The sequence below is a fragment of the Xyrauchen texanus genome, chromosome 12 (genome assembly GCF_025860055.1).
Source record: "Xyrauchen texanus isolate HMW12.3.18 chromosome 12, RBS_HiC_50CHRs, whole genome shotgun sequence".
NCBI lineage: Eukaryota > Metazoa > Chordata > Actinopteri > Cypriniformes > Catostomidae > Xyrauchen > Xyrauchen texanus.
Genome location: NC_068287.1, coordinates 20,028,275 through 20,049,074, shown reverse-complemented (window position 1 = coordinate 20,049,074; position 20,800 = coordinate 20,028,275). Strand labels below are relative to the sequence as shown.

Here is a 20,800-nt window from a genome sequence, read left to right as displayed (position 1 = left end):
AAAAATTAGAATTTTGTGTCTCAGCCCTGTTGACAGCCCTACTAGGCACTGACCATTTGCAATCACTATTCACTAGTGAATGGTGACAGGCTGTCAGTCCCTAACATTTTGCCTAACATCTCCTTGTGTTCCACGGAAGAAATGATGGTTTGTAAAAACACGAGACCAGACTATTCCATTAAAATTAACTAAAGACAAGTGCCATCGCGCGCGCGCGCGTGCGTGTGTGTGTGTGTGTGTGTGTGTGTGCGTACACACACACCTCGACCCACAGCCCAGAGCTTGAATAACAGTAGAACGAAAATGGACGGAGTGGGTTCATTTGGCGCTGGAAGAGCCGGGTCTGCATTCGACCCCATTGCCTTTATTCAACAGCCGCAGACCATCCTCAGAATATTATCGTGGGTAAGAAGAGATTTTATTTCTATACAAATGAGCATCGGCCCGGAGAAGACATGTACGGTCTGTAGAAATAACCCAGAACGAATCATAATCAATTTCATTACGCGCCCCCCTAATTATTAAATGGGGTCACTCGGAAATATTACGGCTCTTATATATGTAATGTTCGCGATATTACGGAATGATTATTCGCATAATATTTTTTTATTCTGGTAAAAATATTGACGTATTGATGTCATGTTCCGTGGGCTATTTGCTCTGGTGGCGGGGTTACTCGTGTGATTCTTTCTAGAATAATAATAACATATAAAAGCGTTGCTTCTGCAGAAGCTATTTTGTTTCGTTTGTTGTGGAATTTATTAGTATGTGGTATCATATTTGCAATAGTGTATGATTTAGGCTGGACGTATTTTATTTAGGCTATACATATCGTCAAGCGTGGATTTGGCTTCAAAACGTTAAATAATATTTCTATAAACTATTAAATAAGCGATGTTGATATCACGAATGATGAACGTTTCTCTATTATGCAATAGGTTTTTATTTGAGAGCTCCTTGGATTTTTCAATAAGAGCATCTTCATAGTCTGTGTCTCAATCATATAGTGAGCTTCTTTTATCTAGACAACATTTTAGTATCATGACTGTTCCACTGAACGTGCCTGTGATGTTCTAAAATGCTCTCTAGCCCTTTAGGATTTAAGACACAGCCACAGCCTACGTCTATAAGACCGGCGCCTCTCCATTTTGATTGGTTGTTACATTACTATACGCTCGTGCACTGTTACTTCCATTTGATTTTATTTGCATCAGACAAAATGCATCACGTGTACCAGAGCTGAAACAGTCTAGTGCTGCATATAACTCTCTTTTAGGTCTTTTGATGTCGAATTTTGTATGTATTATTTCAAAAGTTGATTAAAAATGGGTTGTTGTTGTTGTTGTTTTTGTTGTTGTTGTTTTCTCACTCAAACTGAAAAATGGGCTATCACCTCAGATACACTTGACTCTTAAAAATGCAACATTTCATACAGGACAGTATGGCTTGTTTGATGCAATATAGGCCCTTCAAATGGAAAATATTGATTTAGTCATTGCCGGTCAATGTGCCTCAATACTCATCAAATACCATTTTGTTAGTCATACAGTGGATTTTATCTCTGTAACAGTCTTCTCCTGTTTCATAATGTAATTGAAACACTTATTTACAGTAATGAGTGCAGTCTTAAAATAACTATTTCTTCCAGAAATATAATTTGTGACTGAATTGACCAGATCATGATCATATGACCATGTTTACAGATTAATATTGTGATCTGTCATGGGCATTCATTTATAATCAGTGTATTAGGCTTACATTCTTTATAAATCCTATCAAGTGTTGCTGTATTTGCCTTATTACCTTATTTTGTTTCTTATTTAGAAATTAGTTATTTCATTAGACCTTGTTTGTTTGTGAAGCTGCACCAAACTAACTACTTTAAGAACTCTGTAATTTAATGTATATTGGTCAACAGTTTTAATAATGAAATTTTTTCCACCATAGATCTTCTCGATAGTGGTCTTTGGATCCATAATAAACGAAGGCTATGTCAACCATGGTAGTGAGAGGCTCTATTGTGTTTTCAACAAGAACAACAATGCCTGTAACTATGGAACCACCATTGGGCTTATAGCCTTTTTAGCCTGCATTTTCTTCCTTATCCTTGATGTGAAATTCCAACAAATCAGCAGTATTAAAGATAGGAAGAAGGCAGTGATGCTGGACATTGGATTCTCAGGTACACAGTCAGAGCATGCTAAAACAGATTCAGACTCTCTGTGACTGCATGCTATTTTTAAACTATGAATTGTTCATAGACTTTGCAAAGAGTCTGGCAATGATTCATGAACTCAGCAGAAGTAAAATTGCCTTCAGACTTTGCCACTTTAATTGCAATTGTTTCTATTTCTTGCTGTACATTGAAGACAAAGTTGGATTTGTTATTTAACTTCAGGTTTTCATACAACAAGGCTTAAATCTGAACCAAGGGCAGCTAATCATATTACACTAATCAATGGAATCTGTTTTGTCATTATTACTCTAGTACTGTATATACCCGATTGTTGATTTTAAAAGGTGACATCCATGATTACAGGTTTCTGGGCATTTTTGTGGTTTGTTGGTTTCTGCTTCTTGGTCAACCAATGGCAACGCACCACCCCATATGAGCTGCCCTTAAATCAGGGAGCAGATGCTGCCAGAGCTGCCATAACCTTCTCCTTCTTCTCCATCTTCACCTGGGTAAATATTGCTCAAGTATCTCTACAATGAAATTAAAACACATTTTATTGGTTTGCCTTGACAGTAAGAGCCATTCAATGTAATTGTAATTAGTCATTGCTATGGTAGGGGATGCAGAGCACCAATCCTTTTCAGGATATGAGTAAGTTGTTACATCATGACCTATCTAAATTACATTAGCTTGATCTACAATGTAGAGCCTACATACTGGTTTCAGCCCTCAGGGAATTTGGGAACATATAAAATAATTACTTTCTTTTCCCTGGCTGATGACTACTAATGCAAACCAACCATTAGAAAACCATTGTTGTGGCTCATAGTTACTGAACAAGAGTGAGGTTTGTCTCTTATCTTTATGACCTCTAGTAATTGTTAATCATAATTGTTTGGAATAAATCATGTTTAGATTTTATTTTACATTTTTAGATTCAGTATAATATAGATTGTTTATTTGCACATTTGCAGTTGTGCTGTTGTACTGAATATCTGCATGGCTGTGTGCAGTCAATGTGCATTGACTTAGGCACCCAGTCTCTAGCTTATGCCTACAGTTGAATCAGCAGTGCCGATATTGCAACCTGTCTCATAGTAAAAACATTACTATATTTTTTTATTGATCATTTTTATATCGCTAATTTTACATATCACTGTTGTTTTCTGATTAAATAAACACTAGAGGCAGCAGTGCTACAACAGTGCACTTTTCCACTGCACGTTATGGTTCGGTTCGACTTTACTTTTCTGAGCTTGGGTTTCCATTGCAGTTTATTACCGTCTCAACGTGGGTGGGATTATAGGCTGATTGTAAAAGTTGCGCCGCCTCTACTGTCGTGACATCATCTTAAACACGACACAAACACCAAAACAATAACACAACCGCTAGCTGTTAGCTACTAGCTCATTGTGCTGCATAAATCAGTTGTTGCATGGTGATGTTACACAAGTGTAACAGTTAAATTGGCCTGGTTGTTTTAGAAGCAAGCTTCCAGTAGCTGGTCAACTAAATAAAGTGAAACTTTCAAGCAGAGTATAGAGTTACCGTAACAAAACATACCATCCTCCATCGTGGATCAACGCCGTGGCACTCTCCCTCCCATTGCTCGCCGGTTTAGATAGTGTCCATTTGGTCGAGAGACTTCCACTTTTCCTTGATGGTTCTGTAGTCACTTTTAAGTATTTTTTTACTTTTCCCTACACTGTTGGTAGGTCCGGTGGTAGCCGTGTACAGACAACAGCTGTGACATTTCCTGAAATACATTTTCGTTTCGCTCATCACTAATGAGTGGACCGTCTGCAACTCGTTTATTGACCACGGCATGATTTTGCGCACAGTCATTTCATTTTCACAATTCGAAAGTCGCGTGAACAAGTGATCCTGCTATCGCTGTTGCTAACTTTAAAATTAGCGGGTGGTGTCGGAAACCCAGTGACGCTGGTAGTGACGATTCTCTCTGACCAATCAGTGATCTGCAGGATTTTGACGTCACATTTAGTATCGACTCGGCTCACTTGGAACCTCGACCGAGGTGGTACTAAAAAAAGTATCAGGTACCAGGTACAATCCACAGTGTAAAACCCCCAAAAAGCGAGCAGAGTCGAGTTGAGTAGAGTTGTACCGTGCAGTGGAAAAGCCCCATTTGATTCACTTTTTCACAAATCAGGAGTAAAACAGCAGATTAACAGTTCAATAACACTTAGATTTCCGTTCCCCATACTATACTATCTTATTACATCGAAACACTTTTACTATAACACATGATTTTAAATACAATAAAGCCTATTTTAACGCTTCCATAACATAACTACATACACAAGCTTATTCAAATAGGACTGATTTCCACAGTGTGGAGCAAATAATAGAGCGTTGGACTTTGCCAACATATACAGAATATTTCTACAATTGGACCCATTCAAGCTTGATGTACCACCTTGATGTGGCAGTAGGTGGCAGTCAGTGCTCCAGCTGTACAGGCAACACCTCTTTTACCAGAGACCTTCTCTACATAGTTTAGCATACAAGGTTAGCAATAAAACGCATAACGCAGCGATCCCATAGACATTCTATGGGCGGTAAACTGGCAAGGAGACAAGAGGCTGTTTTTTTTTATGGGTGTCTATGAAGGAGATGCTTTTGTGAGGAAACAGTTCATCACTTAATTAAATGACTGCCTGTCCACTAATCTTCAACCAGTTTTACACTCTATCTATGTGTGGAATTGAATACAATAAAATTGCTGTTTAATGAGAGAGGACACAGACAATTTTGAATCAGGTAGGTGTCAGTCTACGGATTTCTATGGTATCCACAAACAGTGACTTACTGTCTTAACACGCTAGTTAGTCTCGCGTAGCCAGACCTATGACTACGGCATAGGTCCGGGGTCTATAGTCACTTCAATTGGTGAAGAACCGCCCATTTAGACAGGAAAAGCCATGTAACTGACATGTTAAGCGATCAATTTCAGTCGGTTTTGTCATAATGGTGTGTTTGGGGTGATGTATCAAACAGTAATAAAGGACTGACTTAGGGGAAAATTAATTTATGTAATAACAAAATCTCCGTGAGCAATTGCACAGAAAACACACAGGAGAATAGCAGAAAATGTCTGCGTACAGCAAAGAAAACCTCATTATAGAGAATTTCACAGACTTAACTTAGTAAACTAACAAAACTCAGAATATCTTTAAAAGATTTCATGTCACTAACCTGGCAAACATCCTGTGTCAGTCTACTTCAGAAGTTCCATCGAATCAGCCAATCAGATTCACAAATGTTGTATTGGTGCATTTCAATACATTTTGCTTTGTACTTCAGGCTGGCTTGACTGTAAGAGCTGTGCAGAAGTACATGCTAGGAACCGACATGTCCCTCTTCACCAAAGAGCACCTCGATGGCAACCCACCCGTCCAGCCCTACCCCACCAGCCCAAACACTGAGCTAACTGACACATACCAGAGCCCACCCTTCACTGAAAACCTGGACTCCACCGCCCCAAACTACCAGGTGCCAATTTACTAAAGAGGTGCCCAACAGAGTTTGTGTGCAATGTCATCGTTCTGTCAGAATCAGTGTGGGTGGGTGGCACTGACCTTCAAACTGAAGAGGTGTGACAATGTTAATAGGTAGTAGTAGTGTTCAGTGAACTTCTGTACAAGATTATGTTGATTGTGATTTCACTTTTATTTGGAATATTACATGTTAATTTACCAGGTGGAATGAAACCGATTGAGGGGTATCAGTTTCAGTGTTGTGTAAAAATGAAAAAGAAACACGTTATATAGCATGTGTTATATATAGAGAGCTATGAAATGTCATGCATCACAAACAATAACTTAAATATTCAGTTTCCATTATGCCATTGGGTAATAAAGTGCAATATCTAAAACATGGAAAGGCAGTCCATAATACATTTAAATGTTCTCCAACTAAAAGCTGCCAAAATTGTCTGCCTAAGAGAGGGGTGAGCTGTAGATAAGGATGTCTTATTTATCAAAGGTTATTTCAGTGTAAAAAAAAAAAAAGATAAACGTGGATGTGGATTCAGTGTTTGATTTAGTGGAGGCACTAAACGTGTTTTGCCTATACATCAAAACTGCATAAATATTTTTTTTGGGGTGGATTTTTGTAGGGTAGGATCCATAATATTTCTGACAATATCAAACTATAAAGGTTAAATGTATCCCACAAATTTGTTTTTAAATAATAATTGGAACAACATAGAAAACAAAATAATGACTTTTATTTTCTAAATACAATTTTTAAAGACCAGTGTTGGGTGTAATCCAATTACAAAGTAATAAATTACTATAATCTAATTAGTAAATTAATATCTTTAAGTAAAAAAGGTAGTGTTGTGCATTACATTTAAAATTCTTGTAATCAGATTTCAGTTACTGACTTTCAGTTAATTTAATTACTTTTTAAGTACATTTTAGGGTTATGTTCATATCTAATATATTATTATGTAGAATAAAAGAGAGGAATGTGACGTACTGAACGTATGATTTGTGTGTAACAATGAACAAGAAATAAATTATTTTGAATTTGTTGAGTGGAAAAGTGTTTTAGAAAGTAACTTAAAAGTAACAAGTAATATGATTACATTTTCAATTAAGTAAATGTAATCTGATTACAATTTTTAGAGGAAATATATAAAAATTTGTAGTGGATTACTATTTTTAAGTAATTACCCAACGCTGCACCATTACCAAGACACCATTGCAATTAGTTTTGCAACATAGAGCCATGATTATTGTTCTGTCAACAATATTTATGAAAAAGATGAACACAAAAAGATACTACCAATTTTTAATTACTGTATATGACCAGAGTTTTAATTACATATTTTATAAGTATACAAACTTGGACAATATCATCACTTGCTGTTTACAAAATTAGAAATGGGAAAGAAACTGAATGGCAAGTCATTTAAAAAATATATATATGGCAGTGGTTTACAAAGGACACAATGACTCCATTCAGATATTCACCTAGCTGTTGTTAAAAAAAAAAAAAAGCTGTTTGGTGACCATCCTCAGTGCTTTGTCTGATATGTGGTAGAATTTTGGTAATGTTTCTGTGTTCAGAGATAGGGCAACATACACAAAATTATAGTGATTGTACTTCAATACATTTAAATGGAGTATGTTTGTGAAAGTGGTCAGGGTCTTGTGTTTCCTGTACTTGACACTGCACTCTTGTTAAAATGCTTCATGGACCACTTTTACTGAACAGTTTGTGAGACATTTACTGAGGCATGTTAAGCTGGTTCAAAATTTGCAACTCTAAAAAGTATGACAGATCACAGGTAAAAAGATCCTGAAGATCAGAAACTAAAAAGACAAGACCTTATTTAGTTTTTGTATTTGTACCCCAAATGCTAAATTTGCACCAGTAAAATGCTGTCGAGATCTTGTCCATGATTCTTTTTAAACATATTACAGACTGTATCTTCAGGCAGTATAACCCATCTTGTGAAAGTTGTACTCAAAAGACTTGTTATTGTCCAATGGAATGTCTTCAGACTGCAGTTGTCAGACATTATGAAAATAAAAAATGTTCATGAGTCGATCATGAATGTGTGACTTGAATGCACTCAATTATAGAAAAGTCTGTGTGATGTGGAAGCCACACCCTGTAACATTTCATACTTTATAAATAGTTTAAAACACTCAGGATGTTAAATATTGGAGGTGGGGGAACCCCAAGATCTGACCCATTCTGGCCCAATTTAAAGGGATAGTTCACCCAAAAATGAAGATTCTCTAATCATTTACTCACCCTCATGCCATCCCAAATGTGTATGACTGACTTTCTTCTGCTGAACATAAGTTATTTTTTTAGAAAAATATCTGTACATCTTGCCTTTGCAGATTCTATGCACGATCATTTCAAGCTTGATTACACTTCACTACAGCTTTAAATCATGATCGCTAAGGAGATGATCAAGATGTACAATGAAAAGGAGTTATATTTTGGTCAGTTCTAACCAATTTTAAACTCTTCAAATGCTTAAATTATGATGATCTATGGTTTCAAATTAAGAACAGAAAATAGTGCAAATATTTTCCAACGTATTATATGAAACCTTGATCAAATAAGACATTAAGTCTCTGTAGTGATGAGTTTTGAGTGCTGCATATAAGGAGCTGCTGTTTGTTTAAAAGTAGACAGATTGTGAATTTAAAAACATTTAGATGTTTAAAATATTTAACTAGGAACCATTTCAGCAGATTTCATTACAACAGGGGTGTGGACTATGTTTAAAAGAAAAAAGCCTATGACATTTTTTATATTTGAAGGCAATTTATGATGAGGGATCTTTCTTGCACTGATTCAACTGTAGGGTTCATGTCAGACAATCACATACTGTATGAGAGTGGTGTATTTTGTTCCCTGGCTTGATCATTTAATTTCAAAGCATTTCAACACAAACATTCAGTGTTCTTCAAAAATGCATTTCTGCATTTAAATTTATATTGATCACTGTACCTTACGGTAGAAATTCTATATATATATTAACCATTTTTATTTTTATGTGTGTATATCGTGTAAACATAAATTAGGAATATTTTTCAGCCAACAGACAGGAGCATTATGAAATAAATAAGTTATTTTTCAAAGGCAATCTACCTGACAGCATTTTAGAAACAAATGACCATGTTAACAGCATTTGAAAAACCTGATGAAAAAGAGTCAAGCAAGGATCGGATGGATATTTTAAAGGAATTCAAGTTCTAACTCAACATTTAACAAGTCATTTAACTCGGCTCCCTTCAAAACGGTTACAGTCCCACTTGCACTTTGTTCCTCTTCAAAACTCACATCTAAACAATGCAAGTACACATCACATGTGTATTTTAGATCACGCCTCATCTTTTTGAGCATCTGGTGAAGTACCAGTCCCTGTGTCGCAGACTGCTGTGGCTGATCTGTAAAGGTGCGTTCACTGACAGCTAACTGATGATCTTGCTTATGGCCTGGAGAGAGGGGAAATCATCATCGCCGATGTGCAGGGTATTATGGGTGTTGAAGTCTTTCAGAGCCAGCACCTGTTTACAGGTGGGACACACTTGGCAGTCCAGCTCCAGGCTGTTGTAGGTGGTGCCTGTCTGCCAGGCTTTCTTTTTGTTCTTCTTAGGCTTTGAGCCTAGCTGCGGTTTCTCAAGGGCCTTAAAGTCCCCATGAGCAGTGAGAAGCTCCTGCTGCTTGCGAGTGTCCGGTAGGAGAACCAACAGCTCATTGAAGACCCGGCTGAAATTCTCTCCCAGCAGTTCCTGGCAGCTTTTGTAGTACTGGGTAGCAGGAATTAAACCCTGGTCAACAGAAGATAATTATTTAATTACTAATATCTATTAAGGGATAGGGTAATAATTCATTATAATACACTGAATAAAAGGTGATCAAATAAAAGTGGTCCTACAGTTAGTCTTTCATGGTTACCTGTCTAAATTGGCCTGAATAGTTTTTGAATTCATTAAACTTGGTTTCATCATTTTGAAGGAAATTCTTAATTGACTGAATAAGGTCCATGTTTCTTTGCTGGAAATTTTCAGGTATGAGGTAGGATCCAATTGCAGGTGTGGGTCTGAAATGACAGCAAACACAATCCCTGATGAAGTGATGCACTTTCATCATTTCCATAATGAGTACAAATAATATAACGATTTATATCAGCCAGGAAAAGTAATCAGATTTTCTGTTCTGTTGTCAAATATCAGTGCATGTTTAGTAAATACTGGGCAAAAATCAATGTTCATGTAATATCAAAGCAAGGGCAATATATTTAATGTATACCAAGTTTATTCAAACTATTTAAAAGCTCAGTTTTCCACTTGTCCCAAGTAATAGCAAGAATAATGAAGAAAAGTAAAGCCACTTGATATCTCATTTATGCAATGAAACATATATACTGTGAAGTGTTGCTTAAGTTTCCAAAACATTTTGGGGCCACTGTATATTGATAGTGGCTTGGATCTAGCACTAAAGATGGACAGATATAGGTTTATAATAACAATACGATACAGATTATTTTTGTGTTTAATGTTTGTGTCTGATAACCGATATATATAACAAGGGATTGGGCATTTTGAGTAATTTTGTAGTCAATTACTTTAACACAAAAAACAAGTAATCGATTATCAGACATTTAGAATTTAAGTAAGAACCTGTTATTCTTATGGAAAAAAGAGCACTATGCATAAACAACAATATCTAGCTTTAAAAATGAACACGCACACAAAAAAAAACTGTTTGCACTCACATAGAAACATACACTCCCTGGCCAAAAAAGTTGCATACTCTAATATTTCATTGGACCAACTTTCACAACATACACAAAATTTTATTATGGCACGCATTAGTCATGGCATTGTTTCGACAACCTTATGCAACGGTACAACATTTAATTCCATCCAGAATATCACAAATGTTTGTCCAAGATCTTGTATTGACGACAGGGGTTGAACCACTCCGTAAAATCTTCACCAGCACATCCCAAAAACTTTCAATGGGGTTAAGGTCAGGACTCTGAGTTGGCCAGTTAATTTGTGAAAATGATTCCTTATGCACCCTGAACCACTCTTTCACAATTTGAGCCAGATGAATCTTGGCATTGTTGTCCTGGAATATGCCCATGTCATCAGGGAAGAAAAAATCCTTTGTTGGGATAACCTGGTCAATCAGTACATTCAGGTTGTCAGCTGACTTCATTTTATTGCTGCATAATGTTGCCGAGCCTAACCTGACCTATTGAAGCAACCCCAGATCATAACACTGCCTCCAGAGAATTGTACAGTGGGCACTATGCATGATGGGGACATCGCTTCATGTGCTTCCCCTCTTATCCTAATGCACCAATCTCATCAGACAACACAATCTTTATGCTCCCTTGCAAATTACATTTTTACAATTAGCCGCACTATCAAGTGGCATTCTTGTGGCCACACAACTGTTTAGTCCCAATCCTGGAAGTTCTCATCGCATTGTGCATTTGGAAATGCTCTTACTTTCACTATTAAACAGCCGTGAGTTCTACTGTTGATTTTTTACAATGTGACTTCAAGCATTTTAGTGATCTCAGATCACAATCCTTCACAACTTTCTCCTGACCACATTTCTTCCACGAAGCTGACGGTTCACCATTATCTTTCCAGGTTTTAATAATGCGTTGGACAGTTCGGAACCCAACTCCAGTTATTTCAGCAATCTCCTTAGTTGTTTTCTTTGCTTGATGCAGGCAATAATTTGCCCCTTCTGAAACACAGTAACATCTTTTCCACGACCACAGAATCCATCTTGCGACATGGTTGTTTAAGAAACGAGAAGCTACACACTGCATCAGTTAGGGTTAAAAGAATTGTTGAAACATAAAAAACAGCAATAATTAACCAATCATAGGCTCTTAAGGATCAGCTTTTTTTAAATCCAAAAGGCGACTTTTTTTTGTACAGGGAGTGTACATTCCAAGTCTTCTGAAGCAATACAATGACTTTAAATAATGGCAAAATTTACTTTTTGGGAGAAACAACAGCAAGGTTTAGGTGAGAGAAGCAGTTTCAATGTTGCCCACAGCAGGCAAAGGGAAAAAGAAAAATTAAATTACAATATTAGAGTAGTGTTTTAACTTGTACATTATTTAAAGCTGAATGAGTACTTGATTAAATGATTACTTGTGCACATTCCTATGCATAACCAATTTTTAATTCTAGTTTTATTTCTGCTTTTAGGCACAATAACAACTTGATCATTTATCTCCAACCTCTTAATTTAACTTTGTTGCAATATACACTTGTACAAAGCACCTCAGTTAATTAATATTTAAGAGTTGAAGTATTTTGTGTCTATAGATTATTTAATATCTTGTTTATTGCTCAAGTTAAAGTGAAAAAGTACAAATATCAGTCAAACCGATTATCAGTCTGTCTCTATATAGCATTCTAAATTTTAGCATCAGAAAAACTATAAAAAAAAATAATAACTAAATTTTTTCTAACCTGTTAACAGCAGACATTGTAGGTTCAACTACATTACTGTTGAGCGGGATGCCAGTAAATCCTGGAGGAGGCTTGCTGACCACAGGCCCGAGTCCAGGAGGAGGAGGAGAAGAATGCAGCACACTTGGAGTGCTCTTCAAGGGAAATGCACTTTTAAAACCTAGAAAACAAAGCTTGTTTATGAACAATTCCATTATCTGGGCTTAGGCTCTTTTAAGAAGGGTACCCTCTTAACAGTAGGGAATTGCAAAACTACATATAGTGGCAAGAAAAATTATGTGAACTCTTTGGAATTAGCTGGCTTTCTGCATTAATTGAAATTGATCATAAAATGTGATCTCATCTTCAAAGTCATGACAAAGTATAGACAAACACAATGTTCTTGAGCTAACAAAACAAACAATTAATAATCTTTCATGTCTTTATTGAACACATACCATAAAACATTCATAGTGCGGTGGAAAACGTATGTGAACCCTTGGATTTCATAACTGGTTGAACCTCCTCTGGCAGCAATAACCTCAATCAAGCAATTCCAGTAGTGGCGGATTAGACCCGCACAATGTTCAGAAGGAATTTTGGACCATTCTTTCTTACAGAACTGCTTCAGTTCAGCCATATTCTTAGGATGTCTGATGTGAATTGCTCTTGAGGTCATTCCACAGCATCTCTGTTAGGTTAATGTCTGGGCTCTGATTGGGCCACTCCAAAAGGTGAATTTTCTTTTTTTTAAGCAATTCTGTAGTGGATTTACTTCAATATTTAGGGTCATTGTCCTACTTCATCACCCAACTTCTACTGAACTTCAGCTGGTGCACAGCCACCTTGACATTATCCTGTAGGATATCTTTTTTTTTTTTATTATTATTTGGCATGCCCAATTCCCAGTGCTTACTAGGTCTTTGAGGTGGCGCGGTTACTCACCTCAATCCGGGTGACGGAGTTCATAGTCAGCCTGTGCGTCTTGTCAAGTGGCTCGCTGAGCATGACACTGCGGAGACTCGCAGCATGTGGAGGCTCATGCTATTCTCCACGATCCACACACAACTTACCACACGTCCCATTGAGAGCGAGAACCACTCATCACGACCACGAGGAGGTTACCCCAAGTGACTTTACCCTCCCTAGCAACCGGGCCAATTTGGTTGCTTAGGAGACCTGGCTGTAGTCAAACAGCACACCCTGGATTCGAACTCGCGACTCCAGGGGTGGTAGTCAGTGTCAATACTCGCTGAGCTACTTAGGCCCCTTCCTGTCAAACCAGGTTTTAAGACAAAATTATACATAAATGCAGGTAATTCCAAAGGGTTCACATACTTTGTCTTGCCACTGTATGAAGGATGCCTGCATGACTATTTGACTAGATGGTTTTAAGGAAACCCTGTACAATTATGCTGCTGCTGGCTCACCATGATTGGATGCATTTTGTAGGGGCAAAAACAGCTAGATGGAGTGCAAAGGAAAAAACTGAATGCCAAGATCATGAAGTCTTTTTTTAAAGTTTAACTTGTCATGGCAAGTTAAAAACCCAATGCTCATAGCAGGACACTTAAAAAAACAGCATAAGCTTCACAGCAGAAGACATCGGTCTATTTGAATGCGTGTTGCTGAAGCAGGAATGCAATTTAGTGGATGAATTATAATTTTTTTCCAAGTGGGTTATATAGAGCACACGGTCAGCACGCAAATTAAAGCACCACTGCTAAAAATATGAAAAACTAGTCAACCTCACTAATAGACTAGTCAATTCATAGACGACTAGTTGAACATTGTGACCCATCCCTACGTACCAGGTGGAGGTTTTTTTGAGACAAGAGCAGGGAAGTCCTCTTCCTTGGGTGGACTGGCTTTTTCATTTTCAGGCTGCTTTAATTGGGAAGGAATATTTTCAGGAAATGTTGTACATGACAGTGCTTCTGTTGGCTTCTCTGTAAGTCCATTGATAAACCAGTTCATTTTGGGGGCTGTAGGGCCTTTGGTGAGACTGGTATCTGGTGTTTTTTTCTCAGGAACATTCTCTTTGTGAGCTATTTTCGAAACCAACTCTGCAGTATGCGAGGGAGTCGCAGAAGATGATGTTGTTGTTGCCTGCTTATTCTTACTTGTTTTGGGATTTGGCTGAGATGGGCCACCTTTCACCATTAGCAAAGTGGAGATGTCAAGCATGGTGGGTACCACACAGACCTCCTGGAAGGTTTTACTGTTCTGTGAGTCTTCATCATCAGACAAAGCTGGATATTTGACTTTAGGTGGAGCTTTGTTGGTTTTTGCTGGGTTGAGCTTCTTTTTGCATCGAGACGAGATGGCAGTGAGAGGCTGAGGCATGCTACCACTGGGAGGCGGGTCACTGGCAGACAGTATGGATGAAGAGACTAAAGGGGTTGTTTTGGTTGGCAGAACCACAGGTTTATTGGGAACCACCACAGGTTTACTTCCTGCTTGAGACCATGCAGATTTTGCATTCGCCTGGGGTTTAAGTGGCTTGATCTTGGCGACCAGTGCTGGGAAATCCTCCTCTTGAAAGGATGAATTTTTTTTGGGTTGATTTGTGTAAGCATGTGTCATTGGACTGGAAACTACAGAACCAGACAGGCTTGGAAAATCATCTTCCTTCAGAGAGACAGGAGTTTGTTTGACCTTGCTGCAATGGCAAGAAGCAAAGACATTGTTAATTACTGATATATTTAGATTTCACTATTTCATAACTCTATTTTTATATTGCCTGTAGATAGTGCAAGTACTTCTTGCCCATGAAAGAGCTGTGGGTAGTTACTCAAGTCAAAACAGCCCACCCCAAGTCTCTAATATTGTGTGCCCAGTTGCAACAAACCCCTTAAGTTAGGAAAACCCCTAGTAATAATTGCAAGGGCAGTATTACGAATGGTTTTCTTAACAACTTGGTGTATGTTATAACTGGCTGAAGGTCACTAAATATGGCTCAATTCTGTCCATTGCAAGCCTATGGGTGCGTCTCATTTTTGAAAATGTGCATTCTCCTTTCCTTTCCTTGCTTCTTTTTCTTGCATCCTTGCTCCACCCTATAGAAACTGAGGATAGGAATCGAGGAAAGGAAAGGAGAATGCACATTGTGCTTTATTGTCTACCATTTGACAATTGTACGTCTCTTTGCTTAAAGTAAAAGCACACCTCTCTTCAAAGAGCACATTTTAAGGTAAATGTTGGTTCAAATCCCTAACTGCCCAAGTATGAAAAATAGTAAAAGTGATGTGTCAGAAATTAACTATGAAATTAAGGGGAAATATTTGCCCTCTGCATTTGAATATCAGGGGTATTTTTTACATTTATGAGGGCAATCATTTTAGGCCAAATATTTAAATTTAAGCCATCCATTAACATTAAGAGAAAAAAATGCATAACAAGGCCTAAAATAGAATATTAAGACCTAAATCAGAGGTTACAAATAAAAAAAATAATTATGGGGGCATTTTTGTTACTTTCAGTGGTATATTTGCCCTGTATCCCCCTACATTTCTGACCCTGGTAATGAGCCTTAGCAAGCACTACAATTAAATGAATAATATTAAAACTTCTACATGGATCAGACACATGCTACTCATCTAAAAAAAAAAAAAACACACACACACACACACACACACACACACACACCTTGGAATGGGTGCTGGAGGCACAGCTACCCTTAAAACTGGGAAGTCCTCACCAGCCAAAGAAGCATTACTCTTCATTGTTCGAGCTGAAATATATTTAAATCTGCAGTTTAATTTACTTTTTTAAATCCATAAAAGTAATACACCACATTTTCAATTCTCCTACCTTGGATTTCGTTCTGTGGCTTCACTGCAGCTCTGTTGTTTCTCATCTCATCTGGTTCAATCTTTTCTTCTTTGCGTGGTTTTTGGCTGTTTCTGTCTGGGACGTGGCCTCTCTCCTCTTGCACACGTCCAGCCATCGATGCTCGTAAAGCAGCAGCCACCTCTCTGTCCTCCTCCTCTCTGCAGACAACAGCAAATGTATTCTTCCATAAGCTCTGTAATAATAATGTTGTCAAATAGTCGACAAATACTACTACTAAGGACGTACCGGTTATATCTCCAGCTCCTTACATTCTGCTGTCCTCCAGGTGCTCTTCCTCTTCCCGACCTTGCCTGTCTGTTGAAGCGATCCACTTCCTCATAGTCATCGCCACCAACCAGAACTGAAAATGATATTCAAATGGAGTCGATTAAAGCTTGCGGCCCCTGAACGTTTATATTCAACACACAAAATGAGCAAATTCTGCTTTACCATCATTTCTTCGTTGCTGTCTGGGTGCATAGGTGAACTGTATGTCGATTTGCCGATTCTGCCGTGCTTCTGCCCGGTTTTTGCTGTGTGCGGCAGCTTTGTGAGCCTTATAGTCAATCTCTGTGCGGAAAGCATGAGTGAACTGCTCTGTTCTGCAGTAGCCCTCCTCACAGAGATAATGGCTCTCTCTGAAGTGCTCACTGAGGTATTGGTAGTCACTGTGGGCAAAAATATTACACATTTTAATTTGATTCCCAGGGATCAAACATAGTAGTAGAATACCTTGAATGCACTGCAATGTGCTTTTAAGGTATCTGCCAAATGAATAAATTTGGAAACATTTGACTACATTTGTTACTCATTATCATAAAGCCCTATTGATTTATTTGATTTTAGTGGGACCGAATAGTAAAGATGTGGCCAATAGGTGCCCAGCATAAATGAGAACTCCTTTAATACTTTTTCAAAAGCATCCCTCATAAAAAAGATACCTCATAAAGTTGGTTGAGAAAACACCCAGAGTGTGCAGAAATGAAATCTTGGCAAAGAGTTTTGATTAGTTTCAAATGTATTGGACACTACATTATTCCCAAACTACTCCCAAGTAAGTGTGTCTGAACTTTTGTCTGGTAGTACAAGAACACTGCTGAACAACTGATAGTGCTTGTAGAATTGAAATTCTACCTGTAATACTCCTGAGCTCCATCTGCATCACAGAAATGGCAGAAGTAGTGATCTCGCCGCAGATGTTTCAGCAGTTCATCGTTGTCCAGATATCGATCATCACAGAATTTACAAAGCGGATGCCCACGGTGCGACGTGTCATCCGGGTCACCTTGCGTTCGATGACGAGCCAGCTCTTTTCGGTTATACCACTTTCGCTCATAAGAGAATATCTATAGAGAGTTGAACAAATTCATTGTTTGTGTATATATATATATATATATATATATATATAATGTGCAAGCCAAGTCAAATAATTGGTCACATTAGAATGAAATAAACTACCTTCAGGTATTTGGCACATAACTTGCAGCAGAAGAGCTCATGTTGTTTCCGCATATGTTGCTCTAACTCTTCGAATTTGTAAAACACTTTTGCTTCTGGGCAATGTGGACATTCGTGTAGCAAAATCTTCCTACATTTGTTGTAGACGATAAAAAAAAAAAAAAAAGAGCTTGTTAGTAACAGAAAAAGTTGAATTAAAGGGATAGTTCACCCAAATTTTTCAGAAAATCTAAGCTCTGTAGGTCCATACAATGCAAATAAATGGTGGCCAGAACTTTGAAGCTCCAAAAGTCACATAAAGTCAGCATAAAAGTAATCCATACGACACCTATCTTATCACTTCTGAAGACATGGATTTAACCACTGGAGATATATGGATTACTTTTATGCTACCGTTATGTGATTTTTGGGATTCAAAGGTCTGGTGACCATTCACTTGCATTGTATGGACCTACAGAGCTGAAATATTCTAAAAATCTTGTTTGTGTTTAGCAGAAGAAAAAGTCATACACATCTGGGATGGCATGAGGGCGAGTAAATGATGAAAGAATTGTTCACCTAAAAATGAACATCGCTTTGAGTACTGACAATTAGTAATGAAGTACCTGAACTGTGCATAAGTCTTTCCATCTCCAAAATATATGTCATATTTCTTCTCACACTGATACTGATGAATGTTCAGATCTGCAAATGGTTCAGGTTTCTTTACAAAGACCACCTGGAAATTTAATAATGAAAGAAAAATAGTAAATCACACCAGATAAAAAACTGTTTGATTGACAGACCTCCTTAAACTCCATTTAAATGTTGTCAGTTAAGTAAAATAGACCTGCACTAACTAATCAATGCAAGACTTGCTGACTAATGTAGATAAATGCTTCATGGGCACATTAGAGAGCTGTGTGTACGGTGTACTCTTAATTAATGAAACATGAGTCAATCACTGTAAAAATGACATCACACTTTGACAGCCTGTCAGTTATCTGAAGCTGATTATGTAACCTGTCCCCTGCTCACGATTATTTAATTACAATTATTATATTATTAAATGTAAAACTTTGTTTCCTAAGCATCTGTCGATCTGTCATGTTATATTTACATGTTAACTCAACTTTTACAAATAAAACTTTGAACGACGTGGCCAACAAGTTGTCACGGGAAAAGTCAAGCAATGAATCACTAATATAAACAGTTTTCTTGAGCAACCACTGGGCGGCGCCATGATGATTCTAATTGCCTGTTTGTTTTTCTGGTCTCGGGACGCCAAATAAAAACTGCTATTGAAGTGTTACTTGATGTAAAAATTAATGTTATGCTCAACTTGTGCCGTTGTTGGCTGTCATAGCAACTCAGAATAATAAATGAGATCAGCGTAACTAACCTCGGACCGTCGCTTCATGTCATCTACACACTCAGGTGAGGCACTGTCTATAAAAAACGGCCATTTCGACACTGTGAAGTATGTAATGTAATACCTTCAACATTACATTACCCGCTAAGAATATACGCCGGTGCCAGTGATAACACTGGAGACCGGAAATTGAAATCAGTCGAATCGTGGAACACTTCCGCGTTTACGAAAAAGGTGGATAGGCCGCCTCAACTGCAACCAACAAACCAATTAGTTTAACAACACATTATGGAAGAACCCACATGGCATTTCGAAACCATCTAAACTTTACATAGCTGACTGGTTCCATGTGACTAAACCATTTCACTGCTCGCGACGAGACCAACACGAACGCTTCCATTATAATCAGCTATAACGACATTATAACGAGCGCGTTCTAGTTTTGTCGCGTAGCGAGCTCGCTGTGTAGAAGAGGCCGAGGCCTGTGAGCGCTGTTGAGTGAGAGGCGGCGGCACCTTGTCGAGCTGTTCCCGGCAGACGGCGCAGTACTTCTGCTCGCACAGCACCCTCATCTTGGTGGAGCAGCGGTAACACACCGGGTGATCGCATTTCCCCAGCGCGAAGATGTCGATGTCAAGGCAGCAGAGCACGCACGTGCTCTCTGTGTCTTTCTTAGGGATGGAATCCATAGTGGTCAAAGGCACTGGCCGACTGTGGTGTTTCGGTTTTCTTGTTGTAATCCGTGTGGATTTGAAAGGGTTGTAAACGGCAGTGAAGCCGGTTGAAGCGCGCTCCTGTTTACGTAATCGCTCAGGGCTCTGCATTGTGGGTACTGAGCAGATCAATGGAGACAGGAAGAGCTTTTATTTTGACACACAGTTGCCCTCCGTTGTTTAAAGGGATAGTTCACCCACAAATGAAAATTCGCTCATCATTTACTCACCCTCATGCCATCCTAGATGTGTAAGACTTTCTTCTGCAGAACACAAACGAACATTTTTAGAAGAATATGTCAGCTCTGTAGGTCCTCACAATGGAAATTAATGGTGACCAAAATTTTGAAGTTCCAAAAAGCATGTAAAGGTGGCATTCAAGTAATCCTTAACACACCAATGGTTTAATCAGTGTCATCTGAAGCGATCCAATCGGTTTTGGGTGAGAACAGATTAAAATATAACTACTTTTTCATTGTACATCTTAACAGCAGTCTCCTTGGTGATCATGATTTCAAGCTCGATTGTAATCGAGCTTGAAATCATGATCACTCCAAAAGAGTGCAATGCCAAGATGAACAGTCAAAACTGTACAGTGGTACTGACTGACACCCTTAAGGTTGTCAACATTCTACCACCCAAATACGGGACATTCCAGCTTTAAATATGGAATACTTTTCTTTTTCTTTTTTGCAGCAGGGCTCCAGCATGAGATGCAGCACAACAGTTAAAGAGCTCCACTCAAAGCTTGTTTACATAGAAAACAATTAAAAATAGTATGGATCAGCCCCTATTACTCTTAAAAGACCACTTTAATACAATGTCCAGGAAAAAAAACTAATTTCTATCAATTTTAACTTTTAAGAAATACTACTTTTTTTGAAGCTGCAATCAATAGAGAAAGACAATATTTTTCTGTCAATCATTTTCTTCCCCATAAATAAAATGCCTTTTTAAATTTTAAAGCTCAAAGAACCAACTTCCTGTCAAAGATGTGGGTCATTTATTTGTAGACAGTAGGCTATATGATTAATGTGTAAAAATAGTATTTTATATTAAGTATAATAAAAAAAAAATAGCATTTTTTATCAGTAAAAAAAGAAAAGTACAATTCTTAGTAGTAACCATGCATTATAATAGGTTTTTAGGAGAGATAAACCGCTAACATGAAATGGATTACTGTGTCAGTGTTTTGGCAGTAAATAGTGTTCATCACAAGGGAAATGTACAAAAATCACTAAAAAGTCAATAATAAAAAGGGTTTTTACTAAACTTGTACTGTATT

General features: G+C 37.9%; 2 protein-coding genes across 2 annotated transcripts; one reads left to right on the top strand and one right to left on the bottom strand.

Annotated features, from left to right (window-relative positions):
- Positions 1-258: 258 nt before the first annotated feature.
- On the top strand, positions 259-6,481 carry LOC127652835 (synaptogyrin-3-like). Its single transcript, XM_052139239.1, has 4 exons — positions 259-405; positions 1,948-2,182; positions 2,540-2,685; positions 5,501-6,481. The coding sequence occupies exons 1-4, from the start codon at positions 304-306 to the stop codon at positions 5,702-5,704; spliced, it is 687 nt and encodes a 228-aa protein (XP_051995199.1). The 5' UTR covers positions 259-303; the 3' UTR covers positions 5,705-6,481.
- A 1,801-nt stretch (positions 6,482-8,282) lies between these two features.
- On the bottom strand, positions 8,283-19,622 carry LOC127652833 (E3 ubiquitin-protein ligase ZNF598-like). The gene is made up of 12 exons (XM_052139237.1): positions 19,318-19,622; positions 18,057-18,169; positions 17,452-17,581; positions 17,128-17,339; positions 16,444-16,661; positions 16,240-16,354; positions 15,973-16,151; positions 15,808-15,892; positions 13,971-14,821; positions 12,181-12,340; positions 9,629-9,773; positions 8,283-9,501 (listed from the first exon to the last, which is right to left on the bottom strand). Exons 1-12 carry the CDS (start codon positions 19,489-19,491, stop codon positions 9,142-9,144), a joined length of 2,742 nt encoding a protein of 913 aa, XP_051995197.1. The 5' UTR covers positions 19,492-19,622; the 3' UTR covers positions 8,283-9,141.
- Between the last annotated feature and the right edge of the window lie 1,178 nt (positions 19,623-20,800).

Bases quoted from the DNA above. Each gene is read 5' to 3' on its own strand.
- LOC127652833 (XM_052139237.1), bottom strand. From the start codon at position 19,491: ATGGATTCCATCCCTAAGAAAGACACAGAGAGCACGTGCGTGCTCTGC. The intron at 16,662-17,127 runs GTAGAATTTCAA...TTTTGCCCACAG, and splicing joins GGAGCTCAGGAGTATTACAG to TGACTACCAATACCTCAGTG. The intron at 15,893-15,972 runs GTAGGAGAATTG...AATATATTTCAG, and splicing joins GCCACAGAACGAAATCCAAG to CTCGAACAATGAAGAGTAAT.
- LOC127652835 (XM_052139239.1), top strand. From the start codon at position 304: ATGGACGGAGTGGGTTCATTTGGCGCTGGAAGAGCCGGGTCTGCATTC. The intron at 406-1,947 runs GTAAGAAGAGAT...TTTCCACCATAG, and splicing joins TCCTCAGAATATTATCGTGG to ATCTTCTCGATAGTGGTCTT. The intron at 2,686-5,500 runs GTAAATATTGCT...TTTGTACTTCAG, and splicing joins TCTTCTCCATCTTCACCTGG to GCTGGCTTGACTGTAAGAGC.